The sequence below is a fragment of the Protobothrops mucrosquamatus genome, unplaced genomic scaffold (genome assembly GCF_001527695.2).
Source record: "Protobothrops mucrosquamatus isolate PMUCROS unplaced genomic scaffold, P.Mucros_1.0 scaffold1529, whole genome shotgun sequence".
In the NCBI taxonomy this organism is placed as follows: domain Eukaryota; kingdom Metazoa; phylum Chordata; class Lepidosauria; order Squamata; family Viperidae; genus Protobothrops; species Protobothrops mucrosquamatus.
In genome coordinates, this window is record NW_015387701.1 from 80,446 (window position 1) to 102,863 (window position 22,418).

At 46.3% G+C, this 22,418-nt stretch overlaps 1 protein-coding gene across 1 annotated transcript in view; it reads left to right on the top strand.

Annotated features, from left to right (window-relative positions):
• Positions 1-444: 444 nt before the first annotated feature.
• LOC107293206 (tenascin-X) overlaps positions 445-22,418 on the top strand; it is a gene marked incomplete at its 5' end in the record, with an annotated part of 98,895 nt that continues 76,921 nt past the window's right edge. Inside the window, 9 exons of the mRNA XM_015822347.1 lie at positions 445-901; positions 2,070-2,744; positions 6,109-6,221; positions 7,463-7,616; positions 10,234-10,515; positions 12,656-13,366; positions 17,376-17,479; positions 19,379-19,532; positions 20,928-21,191. Coding sequence (XP_015677833.1) covers positions 445-901; positions 2,070-2,744; positions 6,109-6,221; positions 7,463-7,616; positions 10,234-10,515; positions 12,656-13,366; positions 17,376-17,479; positions 19,379-19,532; positions 20,928-21,191 — 2,914 coding nt within the window. The remainder of the gene's footprint in view (positions 902-2,069; positions 2,745-6,108; positions 6,222-7,462; positions 7,617-10,233; positions 10,516-12,655; positions 13,367-17,375; positions 17,480-19,378; positions 19,533-20,927; positions 21,192-22,418) is intronic.

Sequence of the window (22,418 nt, forward strand, 5' to 3'; positions counted from 1 at the left end):
GTCATAAATATGAATCAGTTGCCAAGCATCTGAATGTAAATCACAAGACCTTGGAGATGCTGCAACATTCCAGCTGATCGGCACTTCTTCTGGGCTCAGCAGAAGCACCAGGATCAGCGCCGAGCTCCAGCTGGAGCCTGGCGCTGATCCTGGCACTTCCACTGAGCTCTGACAGTCCCGAAGAAGCGCTAATCCTGGCGCTTCCGCTGAGCCCTGACAGCCCTGCAGCTCCAGCCATCTCTCGCTCAGGCTTGTGTGGTGCTGCCACCGGTTCAGCTCATTTTCCTCCCCCGCTACCACTTTTCTAGGATGGTCGTGTACCACCCGCCAGGTGCCAATGTACCACAGATGGTACCCGTACCACTGGTTGGAAAAGCCCTGCGTCTTGTATTCCCAAATTCAGCCCCGATTTATTTCTCTTCCTTATTGTCCCCTTCCTTACAGATCTTGATCATGGAGAGGCCCTCAAAGGGAGTGTCTTTCCTTCTGCTCCTCTGTTGGCTGGGGGTTTCCTGGGAGGCCCGTCTTCCCCGCCCTCTCACCTCTTCCAATGCAACCATCTTCTCCCATGTCTACACAATTAAGGTGGCAGGAGAAGACCCACCAGACAAAGACGCCTCCCCGCCTCCCCAAGAGGCCTTAGGCCCTCCTGGGTCTTCTCGTGGAGGGGGCCAGCATGAGCACACCCTGGAAGGATCCGATCAGGAGCACGTGGTGTTCACCCATCGCATCAACCTCCCACCGCAGTCTTGTGGGTGTCCACCTGGCACCGAAGATACCCGGGAGCTCTGGAGAAGGCTGCAGGCCCTTGAGAGTGAAGTGCGGGTCCTACAGGAAACCTGCCAAGCTGGGGGAGGCTGTTGCCCTGCTGCTGCGTCCACCAGTAGTCAAGCCAGCGAAGGTAAAGGAGGAGGAGGAGGAGGAGGAGGAGGAGGAGGAGGAGGAAGAGGGCAGGGTTGAAGCCTACCTGGCCCTGATTGGAATATTTTATTCCTTGCCAAATTTGTTTCTGAGCTGGGATCAAGGAAACAGGCATTTCATGAATTAAATCCTTTGTTCTTCACCTGATGGCAGCAAGCCCCAGAGACCCCCTCCATCCAGGACAGTTTAAATACATTACAATCGGCCCTTCCTATAGAATATATACCCCTTACCTAGTCGCTTATTTCCCTCCATACATCATTCCATTTAAATTCCTTCCTTAAATTCCTTCCTTCCACCCTCCTTTCTTCCCTCCTCACTCCTTTTCTTCCTTCCCCTTTCTTCCTTCCTTCCCTCCCTCCCTCCTTCCCTCCTTCCCTCCCACCTCCTTCCATCCCTCTGTCTTTTCTTCCCTCCTTCTTTGTTTCTTCCTTCCTTCCTTCTCCCTTCCTTCCTTCCCTCCTTCTTTGTTTCTTCCTTCCTTCTTCCTTCCTTCCTTTTTTCCTCCTTCCATCCCTCCCTCCTTCCTTCCCCTTCCTTCCCTCCCTCCTCCTTCCATCCTTCTGTCCTTTCTTCCCTCCTTCTTTGTTCCTTCCTTCCTTCTTTCCTCCTTCCTTCCTTCCTTTCCTCCTTCCATCCCTCCTCCCTCCTTCCTTTCTTTCCCTTCCTTCCTTCCTTCCTTCCCTTCCTCCTCCTTCCCTCCCTGTCCTTTCTTCCCTCCTTTGTTCCTTCCTTCCTTCCTTCCTTGCTCCCTGCCTCCCTCCCTCCTTCCTTTCTTCCCTCCTCCTTTCTTTCCTCCCTCCCTCCCTCCCTCCAAATAACTTTGTGAAAACCAACCTTTGGAAGATCAGAGTTTTATTCTCATTCAGTCGTACTCCTGGAGGGTAAAACAGGCAGCTGAGCTCACCAGCTTCCTGCCTTGGGTTGTGAATACAGCAATTAAGTGATTTACAGGTGCTCTCTTAAACAATCCCTCCCTCAACCTCCTTATGACTCTCTCTCTCTCTCTCTCTCTCTCTCTCTCTCTCTCTCTCTCTCTCTCTCTCTCTCTCTCTCTCTCTCTCTCTCTCTCTCTCTCTCTCTCTCTCTCTCTCTCTCTCTCTCTCTCTCTCTCTCTCTCTCTCTCTCTCTCTCTTTCTCTCCCCTAGGCCAAACAGACATTCGCACGTTATGTTCGCACCATGGATCCTTTGACCTCTCTCGCTGCCTGTGTGAATGCGAGTCAGGTTGGGGCGGTCCCACCTGCGCGGAGCCGGTCTGCTCCGAAGGCTGCGGGGGCGCAGAACGTGGCAGTTGTGTGAACGGGCACTGCCAATGCCAGCCTGGCTACTCAGGGGTCAGCTGCGAAGAGCCACCCTCTTGCCCCGATGACTGCAATGACCAAGGGCGCTGTGTGGAGGGCCGCTGCACCTGCTTCCCAGGATATGTGGGCCCCTCCTGCTCTGACCCAGTTTGTCCCCAGAACTGCCACGGACATGGCCAGTGCATCTCAGGAGGGTGCGTGTGCAACCCGGGTTACACTGGGACCGATTGTGCAACCCGAGCTTGCCCTAGCAACTGCAACAGGCATGGAGAATGCCGCAATGGACGCTGTGTGTGCGAGCCAGGCTTCACCGGGCCGGCCTGCGGCACCAAGACTTGCCCCAACGATTGTAACCAGAGAGGCCACTGTCTGCAAGGAGGGGTGTGTACCTGCCACCCAGATTACACCGGCCCCGACTGTGGTCAGCTGGCATGTCTGGGGCACTGCAGTGGTCACGGAGAATGTCAGAATGGAACGTGCGTGTGCAACAGTGGCTATTCGGGCGAGGACTGTTCAGTAGGTAGGCACAAAGGTTTATTCAATCAATCAGAATAGAGCTGGAAGGGACCTTGGAGGAGGAGAGTCTATAGTACCATTTCAGACAAATAGCTGTCCAGTCTCTTCTTTAAAAAACCTCCAGTGATGAAGCACCCACGACTTCTGAAGGCAAAGCTGTTCCACTGGTTAATTGTCCTCACTGTTAGGAAGTGTCTCCTTAATCCCGGGTTGCTTCTGTCCTTGATTAGTTTCCATCCGTTGTTTCTTCTCTCGCCTTCTGGTGCTTTGGAAATGAAAGGTGATCCATTTGGAAAATGGGTTGGGAGGGGACATTTCCTGAATCCTTTAGGGCAGTGATGGCGAACCTTTTAGAGACTGAGTGCCCAAAAACCAGCCCCTCACCATCCCGCCTGCTCCGCCCCTTCCCACTCCTCCCACCCCCACTCTGCCCACCATCCCTTGCCCCGCACACCCGCAGGGCCACTCACCGCCACCACGACCCACTGCAGATTGCCCAGGCGGCCCAGCAGCACCATGGCGGCTACGCCCTCCACCCGCGCCCCGCAGCATCAACTGCGCACAACGGGCGCGAGGGTGGAGTCTTGTCCCCGCTGCCCAGCTGCCATGTCCTTGGCTGCACTGCTCCGTGCGGGCTGCGCCCAGAAGTGACTCTCTCCAGGGGGGCTGCTGGTGAGGAGGGGGCCACAAGGGGAGGCGGGGCTGGGGTGACAGCGCACGTGCCCACAGAGAGGGCTCTGAGTGCTGCCTCTGGCACATGTGCCATAAGTTTGCCGGCCACTACTTTAGGGCCTAACCCAGTGCTTCTCAACTTTGGCAACTTTAATAATTTAACTTTGTTCCCTAGCCAGCCAGCCAGAATATTCCGGCTGGCAACTGGCACGTATTTAGGATGGTTGCAACATCCCACATTCATGTGATCACTATTTGTGACCCACCCAGGTGATTTCCAACTAGCAAAGACAATAGGGGAAGCCAGATTTGCTTAATGACTGTGTGATTTGCTTAATGACCGTGGCAAAAAAGATTGTAAAATCAGGCACAGTCATGTCAGGACTCATAATGACCACATTGCTTAATTGCAGTCCCAACTGTGGCCGTACGTCAAGGACTGCCTGTACAGAAAAGCACATTTGCAGCAAACTGGGCCAAACCTTATTTTGCCAGCCTTTAAAAGAGCATTAAAAACATCACTCTTTCTCCAGATCCTTGGGGGTTTAAGCATCTCTGAAAACAACACTGATTTATTCCAGCTTGTTTTAGCTCTTAAATCCCTCTGTGTTTCTAATTGGCTCACATATGCTGGCTGGAGAATTCTGGGAGCTGAAGTCCACACATCTTTAAAATGGCCAAGGTTGGGAAGTGCTGATCTCCTGAATGAATAAACAACATCATTTTTCATAACAGAGAGAGGGAAAAGGAGCTGTAGATTTTTTTGTTTTGCACAAATCTACATGTTACTAAAAAACTCTCCTTCCTGTAACCTTTTACTGGCAAAACAGTACATCACAGGGAAACAGTTTTTCAACCAAGATACCCCAAGTGGTCTAATTTGAAGAATGCATCCAAAATCTGAGACCCATAACTCCCAAGGAAATGAAATTTGGGAAGGTTGTCATGGAATCATAAGGCTGGAAGAGACCTTGGAAGTCTTCTAGTCCAAACCCCGGGCTAAGACAGGACACCTTATACCAGGGGTAGGCAACCTCGGCTCTTTTATGACTCGCGGACTTCAACTCCCAGAATTCCTGAGCCAGCATGGCTCAGCTTGGAAACCTCTCCCTTTCCCCTCAGCATGGCTGGCTCAGGAATTCTGGGAGTTGAAGTCCACGAGTCATAAAGAGCCAAGGTTGTCTACCCCTGCCTTATACCATTCTTGACTAATGATTGTCCAGTTTTGTCTTGAAAATGTCCAGCAATGGAACCTCCACAACTCCAGGAGGCAAGCTGTTCCATGGATTAATCGTTCTCACTGTCAGGAAATTCCTCCTTATTTCCAGGTTGAGTCTCCCTCTGATGAGCTTCAGTGCTGCTGGGCTGCTGCTGCAATCATGTGATACTCATTTTGAACATTCTGTGACAGTTTCCCAGCCACTCTCACAATCCCTCACTTCCTTCCCCCACCCACAGCAACCACTTACTAGCCCAGTGATGGCGAACCTTTTAGAGACCGAGTGCCCAGACTGCAACCCAAAACCCACTTATTTATTGCCGGGTGCCAGGTGGGCGTGGCCCACTGTGTGGGCATGGCTGTGGTGGTCATGGCAGACTGGGTGGGTGTGGCCAAGGTGGGTGTGGTCACCACAATGTTGCTCGTGGGGAGAGATGCCTATGGGGGCTGGGCAGGGTTGGGGGAGATCCAGGGGGTCTCTGGCAGGTGGGGCGGTGGGCAAGAGGCTCATCCTGTGGAGTGAGGCGAGGCAAGGTGAGGCAGGGCGGGAGTGCCATTGTCACAGGGCAAGGAGAGGCAGGGGCCAGGGTGGCTGCTGCCTGACACCATCGGCCCCCGCACACAGAGGCCAGCGAGCGCATGGGGGTTGACAGTGTCTGTCAGCAGCCACAGCCTGCCGGCCTCTCGAACAGCACACTCTGGGGCTCTGCAGCTTGTCGCCAGCAGTTCAGAGAAGCCGCCTCTGAGCTGGACGGCCGGCCGACAACTGAGGAGGCGATGCAGTGGGTTGTGCCTGGGAAAAGGAGAGCACACGAGGCCAGGAGGGATGGGATGGGGAGGAGGGAAACCAGCCATGCTGGGATGCATCCGGCCACGTGGGATCTCGGCGAGTTAGCAGGCGGCTGGTTGAAGAGGGACAGTTGCCATCTCTGGGGCATGGTGCATGTGCCCACAGAGAGGGCTCTGAGTGCCGCCTCTGGCACGCGTGCCATAGGTTCGCCACCACTGTACTAGCCTGCTTGGAAGGGAAGGGAAGTAGGAAGGGAGGGAGGGAGAGACAGAGGACTAGGGAGGTAGGGAAGGCAGGAAGGAAAATTCTCTGCTAACTTCCTACAAGGAAACTCAATGGGGAAGCTGGCAGGAAATCAGAATCTGCTCCCACACCCATTGGTTTTTTTGCCCACCCATGGTCATTCTATTTCTGTTTAGATAATTTATATTTCTGAAACAATGACCCAATAGGGCACAGATTGTCTAGTGTTGAACTAGTATGGAATATTGAGGTGTGCACCTTGATTAAAAGTGAGGCTCACTGACAATCTCCCCTCAGGCAACAAAATGTCTCTTCAAGGCAATATTGTCTTAGCAAAGTTCTGAAGAGATGATCATAAAGTAAGAAAGCAAGCAATATTGGTTCCTGCTCTTATACATACACACACACACACACACAAACCATCTTTTTTCTTGGCCTAAACAGAGATTCCATCCATTGGTGTCCGTGTCTCAAATCGAGATGAAACCTCTTTCCGCCTGGAGTGGAACTACCCCGAGATTTCTGTGGACGGATATGAGATCTACGTGGCACCCACGGTAAAAAGAGATACCTCGGGACAATGTGCTTGTGCAGCAGAAGTGGAGAATCCAACTTGTACTGCCATCCAAATATTGCTGAACTATAACTCCCAGCAGCCCCAGGCGGTGTAGCCAGGGCGAATGCTAGTAGCTGTAGTTCTTCAATATCTGGGTTCAACCCAGAACTCATTTGTATTCATCTTAGCTCCTACTATAAGGAAATGATGGGACTTTTTTTAGGCTACTAAAGGCCAGTCCACCCGCCCTGGTTGTCTGTTTTTGGAGGGCGCAGCCCACCTCAAACACCTTTTCTGACTGTGTTTTCCTAATCCATATGAAAATAATATTTTCCAGGTTGAGTCAGCTCCAATTGCTTGTGGTATTTAACTTTGTATTGGTAGGAGCATCCAGTGTGTGTGTCTCTGTGTGTATGTGTGTATGGAGAGAGAGAGAGAGGGAGAGAGAGAGAGAGAGAGAGAGAGGGAGGGAGGGNGAGAGAGAGAGAGAGAGAGAGAGAGAGAGAGAGATGATCAAAGCTCTGCCCTTTTCTATGTGCATCACCCAAGTAATGTACATTAAAAAAAATAGCTACCTACTTTTCCAGTGCAATTTTTTAAATTCATCAATGCACCATTGAAACACAGGAGGAGGGAAATTTAGTTCAGTCCCAGATAAATTCATTCATTCATTCCACTTCCAGAAAGAAATACGAATAGCAGTTGAGTTCCCCCCCCACCAATGCACAGGGGAATTGCACTACTCACAGAAAAACCTTTTTATTTAGAACTAGCTGTACCCGGCCACGCGTTGCTGTGGCTCAGTCTGATTAAATGGAAAAGAAAGAAAAGAGAAAGCGCACGTTTGTTTAATTTCACAATGCTAGTGTGTGTTGCTTTTACGTCCAACAGATGGCGCTGTTTTTCAAAAAAAGCATGTTTTTACCTGTCACAGGTGTGACATCTATATAATAGTAGGTATATAAAAACACGTGCGTATTCGAATGCAACCTTTTGTCAAAATTTCAAAGCAATCGGTGAAGAACTTTCGGAGATTTAAGATTTTGAACCAACGAACATTTACATTTTTATTTATTTAGAATTACAGGAGGCTGGGTTTCTTGAAAGATTTTTCAGACCAGCCTCACTTTCCCTCCACTTCCCAATCTCATTCCAAACAAAATGATTTAATCAAGCCCTTGTGAGCATCTGTATGTTTTGTGGTGTCACTCTGTCTCTTTTTTTTTCCTTTCCAACCTGCAGAAGAATCCTCGGGCAGGTGAATCCACACACCTGTCTGGCACCGAAAGGATCTTTGAATACAAAGGATTGAAACCGGGGGAGGAATACACAGTCACCGTTCGGGTAGAAAAAGGGCAACACTACGGACCCCCTGTCACCCAGACCGTGCGTACGCGTATGTAGTCTGGAGCCATGACTCCATTTCTGTCTGCCTCTCTACCTCGTGCCCCATTTTTCTTTCTCTTCCGCCTGTTCCTTGTGTGTGCAAATTCTCTCCTCCTTGTTGGGCAGGAAATCTAGGTCTGGCCCATCATGAGCAAAGAGGCAGAATTCAATTCTCGCTGAGTCACACATTTATTCAGATCCGGTCAAAGATGGGTCCTCCCAGAAAGCTGGAAAAATCCCGAATGATTTATTTGGTCTGCTTTTATACTTTATGTGGTGATACAAGCGAGAAAACAGCCGTTTGTATGAAACTAGATCAGGGGTAGGCAACCTTGTCTCTTTTATGACTCGTGGACTTCAACTCCCAGAATTCCTGAGCCAGCCATGCTGAGGGGAAAGGAAGAGGTTTCCAAGCTGAGCCATGATGGCTCAGGGATTCTGGGAGTTGAAGTCCACGAGTCATAAAAGAGCCAAGGTTGCCTATCCCTAGTGTAGGGTCTCCTGCTTGAGCAGGGGGTTGGACTAGAACAGGGGTAGGCAACCTTGGCTCTTTTATGACTCGTGGACTTCAACTCCCAGAATTCCTGAGCCAGCCATGCTGAGGGGAAAGGAAGAGGTTTCCAAGCTGAGCCATGATGGCTCAGGGATTCTGGGAGTTGAAGTCCACGAGTCATAAAAGAGCCAAGGTTGCCTACCCCTAGTGTAGGGTCTCCTGCTTGAGCAGGGGGTTGGACTAGAACAGGGGTGGGCAACCTTGGCTCTTTTATGACTTGTGGACTTCAACTCCCAGAATTCCTGAGCCAACCATGCTGAGGGGAAAGGGAGAGGTTTCCAAGCTGAGCCATGCTGGCTCAGGAATTCTGGGAGTTGAAGTCCACGAGTCATAAAAGAGCCAAGGTTGCCTACCCCTGAACTAGATAAAAAGCAGAAGTTGCTACAATATCGTTGCTTGCCCAGTACATTTCAGAAGTATATTTAGAAAGAAAAATATTTAGCAGATCCAATTGCCCCTATTCGTGGTTTCCTTTCATGCTTCTCCTGAGCTATGGACGGTTGCATATTATTACAACTCATTTATTCTTTGTAATTCAGTCATTTCAATATAAGATTCTTGATCACCACAATCCTGAACAACATCCCCCTTTTTTTCCCCCATGCGTCCTTACCTCGATGAGTATTAAGAATTCAGGCACCTTGTTTATTCCACAACACAGCTTCTTTATGCATAAGCAGCCCATTTTATTTATGAATTACAGGCAGTCCTGCAATTGTTATAGTTTGCCAGACCTTAATGTGTTCTCCTCTTTCTTTCTATTTCTTTTTTTCTGTTTTTATTCTCATGATAAATAAATAAAAACGAAGAATGAACATCCTCATTAAGATCCTGCCTGGACCTGCTCTAATCATCTAGGACAAAGATCTTCAAACTTGGCCCTTTTATGACTTGTGGACTTCAACTGCCAGAATTCCTCAGCTAGGCACGCCTGGCTGAGGAATTCTGGGAGTTGAAGTCCACAAGTCATAAAAGGGCCAAGTTTGAAGACCCCTGATCTAGGAAATTAGTAAGAGGGGGAAAATGCATTAAAATGGATTTAATTAGGCTAGTTTACTAGGAGATAGATCAGGCCATTATTGAATAATGGTTTATATCTTCCAGTTGGTTATACTACTTTCTCTGCATTTGATCTTTACCTGCATTAAATAGCTACAGCTCCTGTTATCTCTTGTTTAGGAATAATTGGTCTGGGATGCAAGAATGTTCGTGGAGATTCTCAGTCATCCAGGTCATGGTTGTTCCAAAGGTGTGTTGTTGTTTTTTCAAGAGGCAACTGGACTTTCTTTGTTTTTCCTTGGAGACATTTCGCTTCTTATCCAAGAAGCTTCTTCAGTTCTGACTGAATGGTGGAGAATGGAAGGATTTACAACACAGGCCTTTCAGCAGTTCCACACATATTTGCACTATTCAGGTGAACCTGGGACACAGATAAACCTCCCAGTGGTCTTAAGGACCCTCAGAGAGTGCTAATGACCAGAAGACTGCAAGAAATATAAATCTTTCCGGTCTGCCCCAGAAGCTTCTTGGATGAGAAGCGAAATGTCTTCAAGGAAAAAAAAAAAGTCCAGTTGCCTTTTGAAAAAAAGCACTTTGGGGACAAGGGTCTTAATGACCACTAGATGGCAGCAAAGAGTTATATTATTATTATTATTATTATTATTATTATTATTATTATTATTATTATTATTATTCTAGCTCTCTGCTGTTATTTTGATGTCATCGGGCTCAAGAGGTCCCCAACTTTTCGGGCACCAGGGACCGGTTCCGTGGAGAGAGGTTTTTCCACGGACCGGAGGGGGCGTGGTTTCGTGTGCTGCCTGCATCTCACGGATGGGGCTTTCCTTGTTTGTGCGGCCCGGTTGTCGGCATGCCGTGGCCCAGTACTGGTCCACAGACCGGGGGTTGGGGACCCCTGATCTGGATTTTACAGGCCAGATATGGTACCCCTGCTCTTCTTTACTCCTTTCACTAAGCCCAAGTCCATCTCTTTCCAATTCCAATTGTTCCCCACCTTTATTCCCAATCCCTTTTGCCATGTTTTGTGTTTCATGTGTCTCTTCCTTTTCTCCAGGAGTGGCCCCTCCCAATGGCCTGCACTCATCACAGGTGTCTGAAAACTCCCTGACCTTGCAATGGGAACCACCTACCTCTCGCCCCGATGGCTACGTCCTCAGCTACGTCCCTCTGTCTCCCACTCGACCCGTCCAAGCCATGAAACGTGTAGAGCTGCCGGCAGTCCCTGAGCGTGTTACCTTGGAAGACCTGGAGAGCAGAACGCGATACCGCATCACCTTGGTTGCCCGTCAGAGTGGCGAGAACAGCCGAGCCACCAGCATTGTTGTCAGCACCACAGGTAGCTCACTAGGGTCTTGTCTGCCTTGGAGGTGAGGAACTGTGGCCCTTTTATGACTTGCGGACTTCAATTCCCAGAATCCCTGAGCCAGTCCACAAGTCGTAAAAGGGCCATCGCTCTACACCCCTAGTCTAGAACTTTCTTCTCTCTGGAAATGTCTATAGAGATTCTCAATCATCCGGGTCACGGTTGTCCCAAAGGTGTTTTTTCCAAAAGGCAACTGGACTTTCTTGCGGAGTTTTTTTTTCCCTTTTGAAAATGTTTCACTTTTCATCCAAGAAGCTTCTTCAGTTCTAACTGGCTGGTTGGGAATGGGAGGGTTTATCTTCTTTGCAGTCATCTGTGCTCTGAGGGTTGATCGTTTCTGATATATTCCTGCAGTGTGTGGAATAATGATTCAATGTTTTGGAAAATGCACTTTTGTGTGGAAAGCATCAAAAGAAAGAGAACAATGAGCTGGGCTGCTTCCGAGAGCAGAGAATATTGAAAAAAATATATATTCCCGTAAAAAAAGTATTTTAATGGGCAGAGCAATGGTGTCAGATTTGGTTTGTTTAAATCACGTATTTACTCTAGACCAGAGGTAGGCAACCTTGGCTCTTTTATGACTCGTGGACTTCAACTCCCAGAATTCCTGAGCCAGCATGGCTCAGCATGGAAACCTCTCCATTTCTCCTCAGCATGGGTGGCTCAGGAATTCTGGGAGTTGAAGTCCACGAGTCATAAAAGAGCCAAGGTTGCCTACCCCTACTCTAGACACTTGCAGGAAAGTTTATATATTTTTATAAAATCTGATTGCCAATACCAAGAACTACAAAGCATAAGTTGCTGCAAACTTTAAATTAGTGTTTCTTGACCTTGGCAACTTTAAAATCTGTGCATTTCAACTCTTCAAATTCCACACTCAGCCATTCTGGCTAGAGAATTCTGGGAGTTGAAGTCCAAACATCTTAAAAGTTGCCAAGGTTGAAAAAAAACAGTGCTTTAAGCAATATTGATTTGGGACAGAATTTTAAGAATTTTTGTTTATTCTCCTGGTAAAATCTTTCTGTCCCAATTTTTTCTGTGGCAGATCCATGATCCTCCAGGCTAACCTAGAACCTTTGGCCTTCCCTTTCACAGCTTCCCGTAAAGATAGGCTTTATAATTCTGTGAACAAATTAGCAGCCTTGATTATCCAGTATTCTCAGAAAAACATTCTTCTAGTGTTTTGTCAGTAATGGCTTATTTAAGCTTTATTTGCAGTGTGTGATGAAATGACCAGAAATAAGTCTGAAAGAATTCTGAAAGGTGGTTTCTGCATTCTTTCACTATGGAAGCCTCTTTCCCCACAATTATACTGTCTTTTTTCTACCAAGGACATCTCAAGTCTTTTTTTTTTTCTTTCCTTCAGCAGTTATGATTGCAATTCCTTTTTTATTTGAACTTCCTCTATGTAATCCACAGATCTCTGAAAATCAGACCACCGGAGTTTCCTGGAAGCAATGTATAAAAAAAAAAGACTAATTCCATCTGTTTTATTGCAGCTTTGGGGAAATTCAGGATCGGCAGTCTGGATAAGTCACCAAGTCTAACTTTGTAATGAGATGTGCCAACACCAGTCTAAACCAGTTACAGCGATGGGAAAATTAAAAAGCTAGATTAAGTAGGGCTCCCTACAGCTAGTCCTCGATTTACAATCACAATTGAGTCCAAAGTTTCTGTCGCTAAACGAGACAGCTGTTCAGTGAATTTTGCCCCATTTTACAGCCTTTCTTGTAAAATGAATTGTTAAATGAATCGTGGCGGTTGTTTAAGTTAGTAACCCGCTTGTTAAGTGAATCTGGCTTCCCCATTGATTTTGCTCGTCAGCATGTCACGAAAAAGGATCACATGAACCCAGGACTTCTGCAACCGTCAGAAATACGAGTCAGTTGCCAAGTGCCTGAATTTTGGTCAGGTGACTGCAACGGTCAGACGTGTGAAAAATGGTCCTAGGTCCTTTTTTCAGTGTCATTGTAAACTTCAAAGGGTCACTAAATGAACTGTTGTAAGTCGGGGACTATACCTGTATTTCTAGCTGCTAGCCATACATCTCATCTCCGTGACTTATTCCCCCTGAGTACCTTGCCATAACCTCCTGCGTTTTTGATCCCACCAGCACCAGCTCCAATTCAGCCAAGTCGCCACCACTTGACACCAACCCCCTCTTCCCATAAAAAGCCAGACACTTCCTCTTCTGAGCCTGAAGAGAAGAAACCTGGCACTAAACCACATCCGGGTCGCCGCCCGGCGAACACCACCTTGCTGACTAAGGAGCACTTCCTGAAGAGAATGACCCAGAATATCTCATCCAAACTGTCCCCCTACAATGGGACTCTCCTTGAGCGGCTCGAGAGCTACCTCCGGGCCATCAGATTCCCTCTCCGAGGCAACCAGACAATCCAGAGTGTGGCCAGGGACATCTACCTCTACCTCAAGCGTGCAAAGCCAATTGAGTTTCAAGAGAAGGTTGAAGAACGTCTTGTCCACGAAACCAGTAACTTGCCCGTGAAAAGGGAATTCCCAGTAACCGAAACAGAGAGCGTCTACTCAGAGGGATACCTCCGTCCAGACCACGCCAAGCCAACCGTGGTGACCAGCTCCCCCGATCACATTGAGGTGTCTTTGGACAGCGTGAGGGGGATTTCTGACCATGTGGTCATCCGCTACCGAAACATGGTGACTGGAGAAATAAAGGAGTTAGTGGTGCCTGGAAATGCGTCTACAGCCATCATCACCGGATTGTCACCCGGAACAACCTACTTGATGGAAATTCATGGGGTCATGAAAGGACATTCCTCTAAGTCATACTCCTTTATAACTGCCACAGGTACCAGGGTTGGTAGGGCAGTTGTTCACCTCGGCAATTTTCTCTCTCCTTTTGCCTGCGATAGTTGCCTCACATGCCTTGTTTGTGTTGTTGCAAAGTCGAGCTTCTGCGGCACCCACACATGGCCAAATATTTAATCACACGTTGCTTTCACGTTCTCCCCCAAGTTGCTTGGACAGTAGGCTGCTAGATATTTTCCTCCCTTAAGAGAAAGCCTTTCACGCAAACGTCACAATCTCCACCAGCTAATTTCTTCTTCAAGCCAAAATGCGGCCTTACCTGCTACTTCAAAGTTTGTTTGATCTGTTTTGTTTTTGCTACACGCCGGTTCTTATAGCCCGAGTGCTTCCCGTCCACCTTTTCTATGTTGTCCTGGGTTCCTCTGACATCTACTTGCAAAGCGTTAAACGATGGGATGTTTTTCCACTAAATTTAACCACGCGAGGAAGAATTTTATTACAGTTGTGGATGATATTATATGCAAAGAGCTTAGAGAACGCAGAGAAGTGACTGAAATATACTGAATTATGTCTTAATAATTTAAAAGCCTGGCTTTCTTCTGAAGAAGTTTCCATTTTTATCCTTACAGCTGTCCTGAGAAAGAATAATTTGTCCAATATCACCCCACAACAGCCCCTGTCTCTCCACAAAGCCTATATATGAATATGTGTGTGTATATATATATATATATATACACACACATATTCACATATATATATATGAGTGTTATGCCCAATTTTCTACTTATTTACTGAAAGGTTTTACACAATTTAGTAAAACATTCCTCAATATGTTGGCTCAAATATATACAAGTGACAGCCAAGGTTTGTCAAAACTGAAGAAATCAAAATCAGATCATCAAAACATTCACGTGTGGACGTTGAAATCACACTGAAAATTGCCTATGTGTAGAGCATTGTCCCGGTCCTGGTGTTCTCCTGTCTTATGTGTTATTTTAATTGTTAATACACTGCTCGCTTTCTTGTTTTTTTTCAGCCACAGTCGGTTGCTGACGTTGCTCAAGTGAAGCCTTTTTGTGTTTAATCACTTTAATCTTCCAGGCTTCTCGTTCTTGCCTTGATGTTGTATTTATGTGGCTGAAAACTTTCTTTTCAGCTTCCGTTCCAACAATGTTGGCTTTCAGTGTCAAGCCAGCTTACGCCATTGCTCTGTTGCTCCTGCTGCTGCTGCTGCTGCTGTTGCCGCCACCTTCACACATCCAAACCGCAACCTCCAAGTGTCTGTCTTACTGTTTAGCTGGGATATCTAGGTTTTATTTTCCGAAAGGAAGGGAAGCTATTCTAAAGTCTTTACTTGTTCTTCTCGCAGTAGCGGGAAGATCAGCTCCGATATATGTCTGGCTAGCATACCTCTCAGTTGAATTGAACCTTAGGGCTGGTTCCCACGATAGTGTTGGGCAGTTTCTACGCACCTCCCACTCTGTGAAAACCAGCCGTTGACTTACCAGGTTGAGCAACCATCACACTGAGCCATAAAACGGATTGCAGATAGTTCCTGAGTTTCTATCACAATGGAGCCCGTCGATCAAAACTCGCGAGGGTTATAAAGTGGGACGGTTGTGTGACAAACACAATTTTGCTACCGTTTGTGCGGTGATCGTTGGGTGAACATTGGGAGCAGTTTTGCCAAAATTGTGAAGTAAATGCCAGGTTTTGGCAAAACCGATGTAAAATATGATAATGTGACAGTGGGATGCTGCAAACAGCCGTAAATGAGATCCGGTTGCCAAGCAACCAAAGTTCTGTTATGTGACTGAGGGAGGTGATCGTCAGAACGTTGAATCTAGGTTTTAAGTACCCCCAAGATAGGGCCATTGGAATTTCAAATGGCCACTTAATGACTGTTCATAAGTCGAGCACTAACTCTGCAGGTAGTCCTTGATTTACGGCCACAACTGAGCTCAAAATTTCTGTTGCCAAACAAGACAGTTGTTAAGTGAGTTTTGCCCCATTTTACGACTTTTCTTGCCACAGTTGTTAAATGAATCACTGCAGTTGTTAAGTTAATGACCTGGTTGTTAAGCGGAAATCACATAACCCCCGGGACAAGGCAACGGTCATAAATACATGCCACTTCCAACCGTTTGAATTTTGATCATGGGGATGCTGCACCAGTTGTGTGAAAAATGATCACAAGTCACACTTTTCAGTGCTGTCGTAACTTCGAACGGTCACTAAATGAATGGTTGTAAGTCAAGGACTACTAGTATTTGCTTGGACGTAGCCTGTTATGTGAATGCAAAAATTGTGGTTTTTCAAGCCAGGTTAAGCACGTTGTCTAGATGATATTTGCATCAATTCCAAACACTTAAAATCGTAATAATATGAAAAGGGATTCTTGAACAAATTTCCTTGTTTAAATTTAAGGTAAACAAAATATACTTATATAAAAGGTGGATAAAAATGGGAGAATTGGGTGATCTATGCAGAGACTTCCAACCGTGGAAAATAACTAGTTACTGTAATGGAGGAAATGGGCTTGTCTAGATTTCAAAAAGTTTGTGTATTTAGAATTGGGTGCTATGTGATTCAGGAAGCACTGCCCTTGCTCTGAATTGAAGTTCTTTATCTTTAGATAAAGTTTCCAGTTCAGAAAAAAAAAATTGGCACCAAAACCAATGCTCCTTAAGAGAAGCAGGAAAGGAAGGACAAAATCTTGAAAGCTAAATAACAAAATTCAATTCTTACCTTCAAAATAATTCCTGGAATAACACCACCTGTTCTGTTTATCTTTTTTAATTAATTTCCCTGTCCTCGTATTCCTTATCATTGGTTCTGTTAAGTTGAGGTATTTTAGAAAATACATAATTATTGAATTTGGCATCTTATTTATTGCCATAATGATTCATTATTTTGGCATAAGATGTTTTATAGAGCTTAGTTCCTTAGCATGACTATTTGTATAGACTACTTAAAACAAAACTACACTCTGCTTAAAATAATACACTTATAAAAGTTTGTTTTGGGTACTTCCACAATATTAACCACAGAAAACCCTTTATTATAAAATTAAGTTCATTTTAATTGAGATAGAACCGTTGAAGCATTTCAGTAATTAACAACTGATCTTTGGAAATCCAGAAATCACAATTTTTGTGAATTTTTCTCTCATCTAGTATAGCAAGCATGTCAAACTGCCGGCCCGCGGGCCGGATGCGTCAGGCCGAAACCGCGCCCACCCCATTGCCAGCAATGGGGGAAAAGCCACAATACGTCGTGCGATGTCACGTGATATCACGAGTTTGACATGCCTGTAGTATAGGATTGGGAATGTTATTTATTTATCAGATTTAGGGAGACCGACCATCTCACTCAAAGAGCGACTCTGGTTTTGAATCAGAGATTTCCTATTACTGATTCTCAGGTAACAATCTGTCACATTTCAAAGGCTCAGAGATTCAAACTGCAATCAAAAGACACACATACACATAGATACAGGTAGGCCTCGAATGACAACCATTCGTTTAGTGACGATTCAAAGTTACCACAGTGCTGAAAAAAGGGACCATTTTTCACACTTAATGACCGTTGTTGCAGGGTCACGTGATCAAAATTCAGGGCCTTGGCAACTGGTATGTATTTACGACGGTTGCCGTGTCCCAGGGTCATGTGATCCCCTTTTGCGACCTTCTGACAAGCAAAGTCAATGGGGAAGCCAGATTCACTTAACAACCGTGTTGCTACCTTAACAACTGTAGTGATTCACTTAACAACTGTGGCAAGAAAGGTCGTAAAATGGGGCAAAACTCACCTAACTATCTTGCTTAGCAATGGAAATTTTGGACTCAGTTGTGATCATAAGTCGAGGACTACCTGTACACACACACACACACACACACACACACACACACACTGACTAAGGTGCCTTCTATAAAATCCGAGAAGTAGAGAAAAATGCTGGCCAGACTAACCAAAGGAGGAAGTTTCTGAAACTTTTTTTTTTTTTAAACAGTTTCTGGTTCCCTCACCTCAAATCTCTTTTCCTTCAGCTCCAAGTTCACCAACGAATGACAAGATCCGAACCATCACCCCACCCATCTTAACTCCGCTGAAGAACCTACAAGTGACCGAAGTCTCTCCGAACCAGCTCCGTGTAACCTGGTCAGCCCCGCCCAATTTCTTCCACAATTTTTCCCTCTACTATAGGGACCCCAAATCTGGGGCACCTCCAGAAAAAATCAGCATTCCAGGAACAGAGAGAAGTGTCGACCTAATGGATTTGCACCCTGGGATAGAGTATGAAATAGAGTTACATGGAGAGAGAGCTGGTGGAAGCTACAGCGCCCCCTTCTCCACAAAAACGATTACAGGTACCCTCGCTATGTTCCTAAACTCGTCAAGTTCTGACTGGCATCTTGATTTTGTTCTGCTTCAGATTTTCCTTTTTCGGGCAAAGGAGATGATAGAATGTATATTTCCGACGAGATGAAGGACATTTTCTGACCCGCTGACCGTTGTGTTTCATCTGTGTCCCGATGCAGTCTGTGTCATTGCTCAGGATTCTGGCTCCCACTTAGAACATAGAGCAGGGGTAGTCAACCTTGGCTCTTTTATGACTCGTGGACTTCAATTCCCAGAATTGAAGTTGAAGTCCACGAGTCATAAAAGAGCCAAGGTTGACTACCCCTGACATAGAGTAAGAGGGTTGGAAGGGACTTTGGAGGTCTTCTAGTACAACTTCCTGCCCATTCTGGACAAATGGCTGTCCAGGCTTTTCTTGAAAACCTCCAGTAATGGAGGATTCGCTTGCTGGATGGGAAGGGCTAGGTCTGCTTTGATTCAGCTTCAAAGTAACCTTTTGGTGGTCTAGAACAGGGCTTTTCAACCTTTTCACCCATTGTACCACTTTTAGGATATGGCAATATCCGAGTACCACCAGTCGCCTAGCAAGGTGTCAAAAACACGATGACCCCCCCCAAAAAGGAAAAAAAGTGATGAAGTACAGGTAGTCCTCGACTTACAACAGTTCGCTTAGTGACTGTTCGAAGTTACAATGGCACTGAAAAAAGTGCCCCCCAAGCCACAGCCGAGTAAGACACCTGCCTGCCTGCCTGCCCGGCCGCGCTCTTCCTCCTGTCCGAGGTTTTCATTGTTGTGAGCATTTCTGTTGAGGATTGGCAGCGGGGGTAGGGTGGGGAGGTGTTTGGTTTTCATTTCCCCCATCTGTTGGGTGGTTGCAGAAGGTTTTGGTCACTTCACATGACCCTGGGACACTGTGACCATCATAAATATGAATCAGTTGCCAAGCATCTGAATGTAAATCGTAAGACCCTGGAGATGCTGCAACATTCCAGCTGATCGGTGCTTCTTCTGGCCTCAGAAGTGCCAGGATCAGCGCCAAACTCCAGCTGGAGCCTGGCGCTGATCCTGGCTCTTCCGCTGAGCCCTGACAGCCCTGCAGCTCCAGCCATCTCTCGCTCAGGCTTGTGCGGTGCTGCCACCAGTTCAGCTCATTCCCCTCCCCCGCTACCACTTTTCTAGGATGGTCGCGTACCACCTGCCAAGTGCCAATGTACCACAGATGGTACCCGTACCACTGGTTGAAAAGCCTTGGTCTAGAAGCACCCAAACAGCAATGGGGCTAAAATAGCCTTCTCTGTCCATCAGCGCCTTTTTCACACACTACTCACCTCTGCAATCCTTACTCTGAATTTTTCCCAAACCATTAGCTTTTGAACAGGCTAAAACTAATTTTTGTAAGCCAACCCTTGCCAATGCAAATACAGTGTAACACGGTATATTTTACTTATTCACCCATAGGTGAGACCTGCCAGACTCATACGTACAGCCCTATTTTCTCCCATCATCTGTCTTTCCTCTTCTTCCAAGAAATTCCTAGCCGTCATTTTCTCTTTCCTTTTTCTTGTCAGCAGTAGAACCGGAAGAGCCCAGGCCGGGAGATTTCTCTCTTTTAGATGTCACAGACACTTCAGTTCACCTTTCCTGGGATGCCCCCACTGGGCCTTTTGACTCCTTTGTGATCCAATATAAGGATGCCGAGGGCAAGCCCAAGGTGCTCCGAATGGACAAGAACACCCGAGAAGCCACGATTTCTAACTTGGTGCCCTCCCGAAAATACCGATTCAACTTTTACGTTATCCTAGGCCGTAAGCCCTTTGGCCCCGTGTCCTTGGAAGTAGTCCCAGGTAAGCGATGGGTTCTGAACACCGTCTTTTGTCACGAATTGGAGATGAGATGTTGCGCGAAGCCAAAATCAACTAGAGCAGTGTCTCTCTCAACCTCAGCAACTTTAAAATGTGTGGATTTCAATTCCCAAAGTTCAGATATGGGTAGTCCTTGCTTACCTAATGATAGTATTTTTTTTTAAACATAGCTTTGCAACTAATTTTGGGAGTTGAAGTTTACCGATCTTAAAGTTGCCAAGATTGAGAAACACTGAAGTGTTGTAACAGAAATGGGCTTCCAGAGAAAATTTATCAGCTGCTCTATTTGCAGGATTCGGACTGTGGATAACATTGCTGAAATAGTCCAAACAAAACACGGTCACACAAGGCAGACAGTCATCATGCTTCAAAACGTAATTAAGGCAGTATATTTGTTCATCTTAAAAAACCCTCTCTTTTTTTGATAATAAGCTGAAGCAATGCAGTTTTTGAGCAGGTCCAGTGAAGTAGATTTATTACTGCTACACCTACAATTATGGCTTATAAAATTATTTTCGTCACTGTCGCAATTACACTATAGATTATTTCACTGACATTCTTCCCTTACACAATGTGCATCATATTTCATGATTCTGTACATTTGCAAACTGTATTTCAAGTGTATGATGATCTCTTCCTGCCCAAGAATCTCCACAGCCGAGCTACTTGCAATTCTCCACTTTTGTGTGAGTTTCCCAAGGACTTTCTAAGCCAGTGGTGGCGAACCTATGGCACAGGTGCCAGAGGCGGCACTCGGAGCCCTCTCTGTGGGCACACGTGCCATTGCCCCAGCCTCACCTCCCCCCGTGACCCCTTCCTCTCCAGCAGCCCCCCTGAAGGAGAGTCACCCCTGAGCATGGCTCACGCGGAGCACCACAGCCAAGGACATGGCAGCCAGGCAGCGTAGACAATACTCTGCCCTCACATCCCATTGTGCACAGTTGATGCTGCAGGGCGTGGGGGGAGGACGTGACCGCCATAGCACTGCTGGGCTGCCTGGGTGATCTGCGGCGGGCCCTGGAGGCGATGAGTAGCCTTGCAAGCAGGCGGGGCGGGGGATGGGGAGGTGGAGCGGGGGCGGGGCAGGGGTGGAGCAGGGGCGGGGCCAGTTTTTGGGCACTCGGTTTCTAAAAGGTTCACCATCACTGTTCTAAGCCCTGTTCTGACCTTGCAGCACTGTCTTTATTTATTTGTTTATTTGTTTGTTATACCTTGGCCCTATCCAAGCATTCTGGGGAGCTTGCATCTATTATAATTATGCGAATCAGGCGGCGCACGTTTAATAAATTGTGACTTGTTGTTGTTATTAAAGCAGCATATTCTATTAAAATGACATTCCTTGTTTTCCTTTCTTTTGTTTTTTGTTTTTTGTCATAGGCTCCAGTAGCACTTTTAAAGACGTTTCTGCCACTGTCACTAGCAATTCTGCCCACTTGTCCTGGACAGTCTTCTCTGGGACCTTCGATTCCTTTTTGATTCAGTATAAAGATGCTGAAGGCAGACTCCGAGAGCTGTCCACCGAGGGAGATTCTCATGAAATCACCATCCCTGACCTGGCTCCTTCCCACAGATACACAATAGATCTCTATGGCATCTCCAACCAGAGACGTCTGGGTCCTGCCTCTATCACTTTTATCACAGGTCAGTTGAATAGTTAAGAGAGCTGCAGAATTTCTCTGCAAGGCATGTGACTTTCCTTCCTTGTCCAGTTGCTTTCTCCCAAGGATAAAGCTTGATTTCAGCTTCTCTCTGAACCAGGCTCCATGTGATAGTAAATGTATATTTGCCTCTTGGCCAAAACCGAAAGAGCCAACCCTGCAGATCGAGTTGGTGGAGAATGACAAAAAAGAAAGATTGCAAGAGACGCATCTGAAAAAGAAGTACATTTCCAAGAGGGGGATAGAAAAACGGATGTTCGTATGGAGGAAAAAGACAGACTGGGGAAATACCCATTCTAAAAGTCTGCACATATTGTGTGCTTTCTCATTATGGCATTCTTTCTTCACAGGGATGTGTAAAAGTTATATCATTTAGTGTTGAAGGAAAAGTCTTCATCATGGTTCAGTCCAAGCTGGGAATAAGCAACATGGCGACTGCTTTAGAAAGAAGGTTGCAGTTTATTGAAGAGGAGAGCCAGACAGAAAGATGGCTCTGGAAGAAAAGAGAGAGAAAAAAAGGGCTGAGCACATGTAGGGAGTGGGTTTTTATACCTTCTGGAGCCTTTTGTTTGGAGTTGTTCCTGTGGCATGAACTTTGACCTGAGTCTGAGTGTGCCTTTCTGGTATTCTGATGGTGGTGGGTTAATCCTATTATGTCCTGTCATAGAGTTTGGGTGGGGTATGTAAATTTTAGGTGTCTTTGTCTTCTTAATCTTCTAGCTGTGGGCCTCCAACCTTCCTGAATGGTTTACATCTGCATTTCTACAGAGCTGGTTTCTGCTTGAGGGAGGGAGATTGGGGCTATTAAGAAAAACTGCCTCTTTAAGATCCTTTGAGGAAATATATTTTTCTGCTCTTTAAATATTTCTTTCTCTGGGGGGGGCTGACTTCCCACATTAGGAAAAGTTGCCATTGTGAATGGATGTGAATTTTTATTAGGTTAAATTTTTTATATATTTATATTTATTTATTCCATTTCTATAGCTGCACATCTCAGTCAATGACTCTGGGCAGCTTATCATTCCAAAACTGTAAAACAATATAAAAACATCCAAAATAAATATATACAGCAGCTGAGATACTTGGCCAGTTAACAGTAAAATCGGGAAACTAGGCCCGTAACACATTTAAAGCCCTAGGCTTAGGGAATACAGCCAGCCAAATATAATCCATTAAAAAAACAGCTCGCCAATATATTGCTTTATTATTG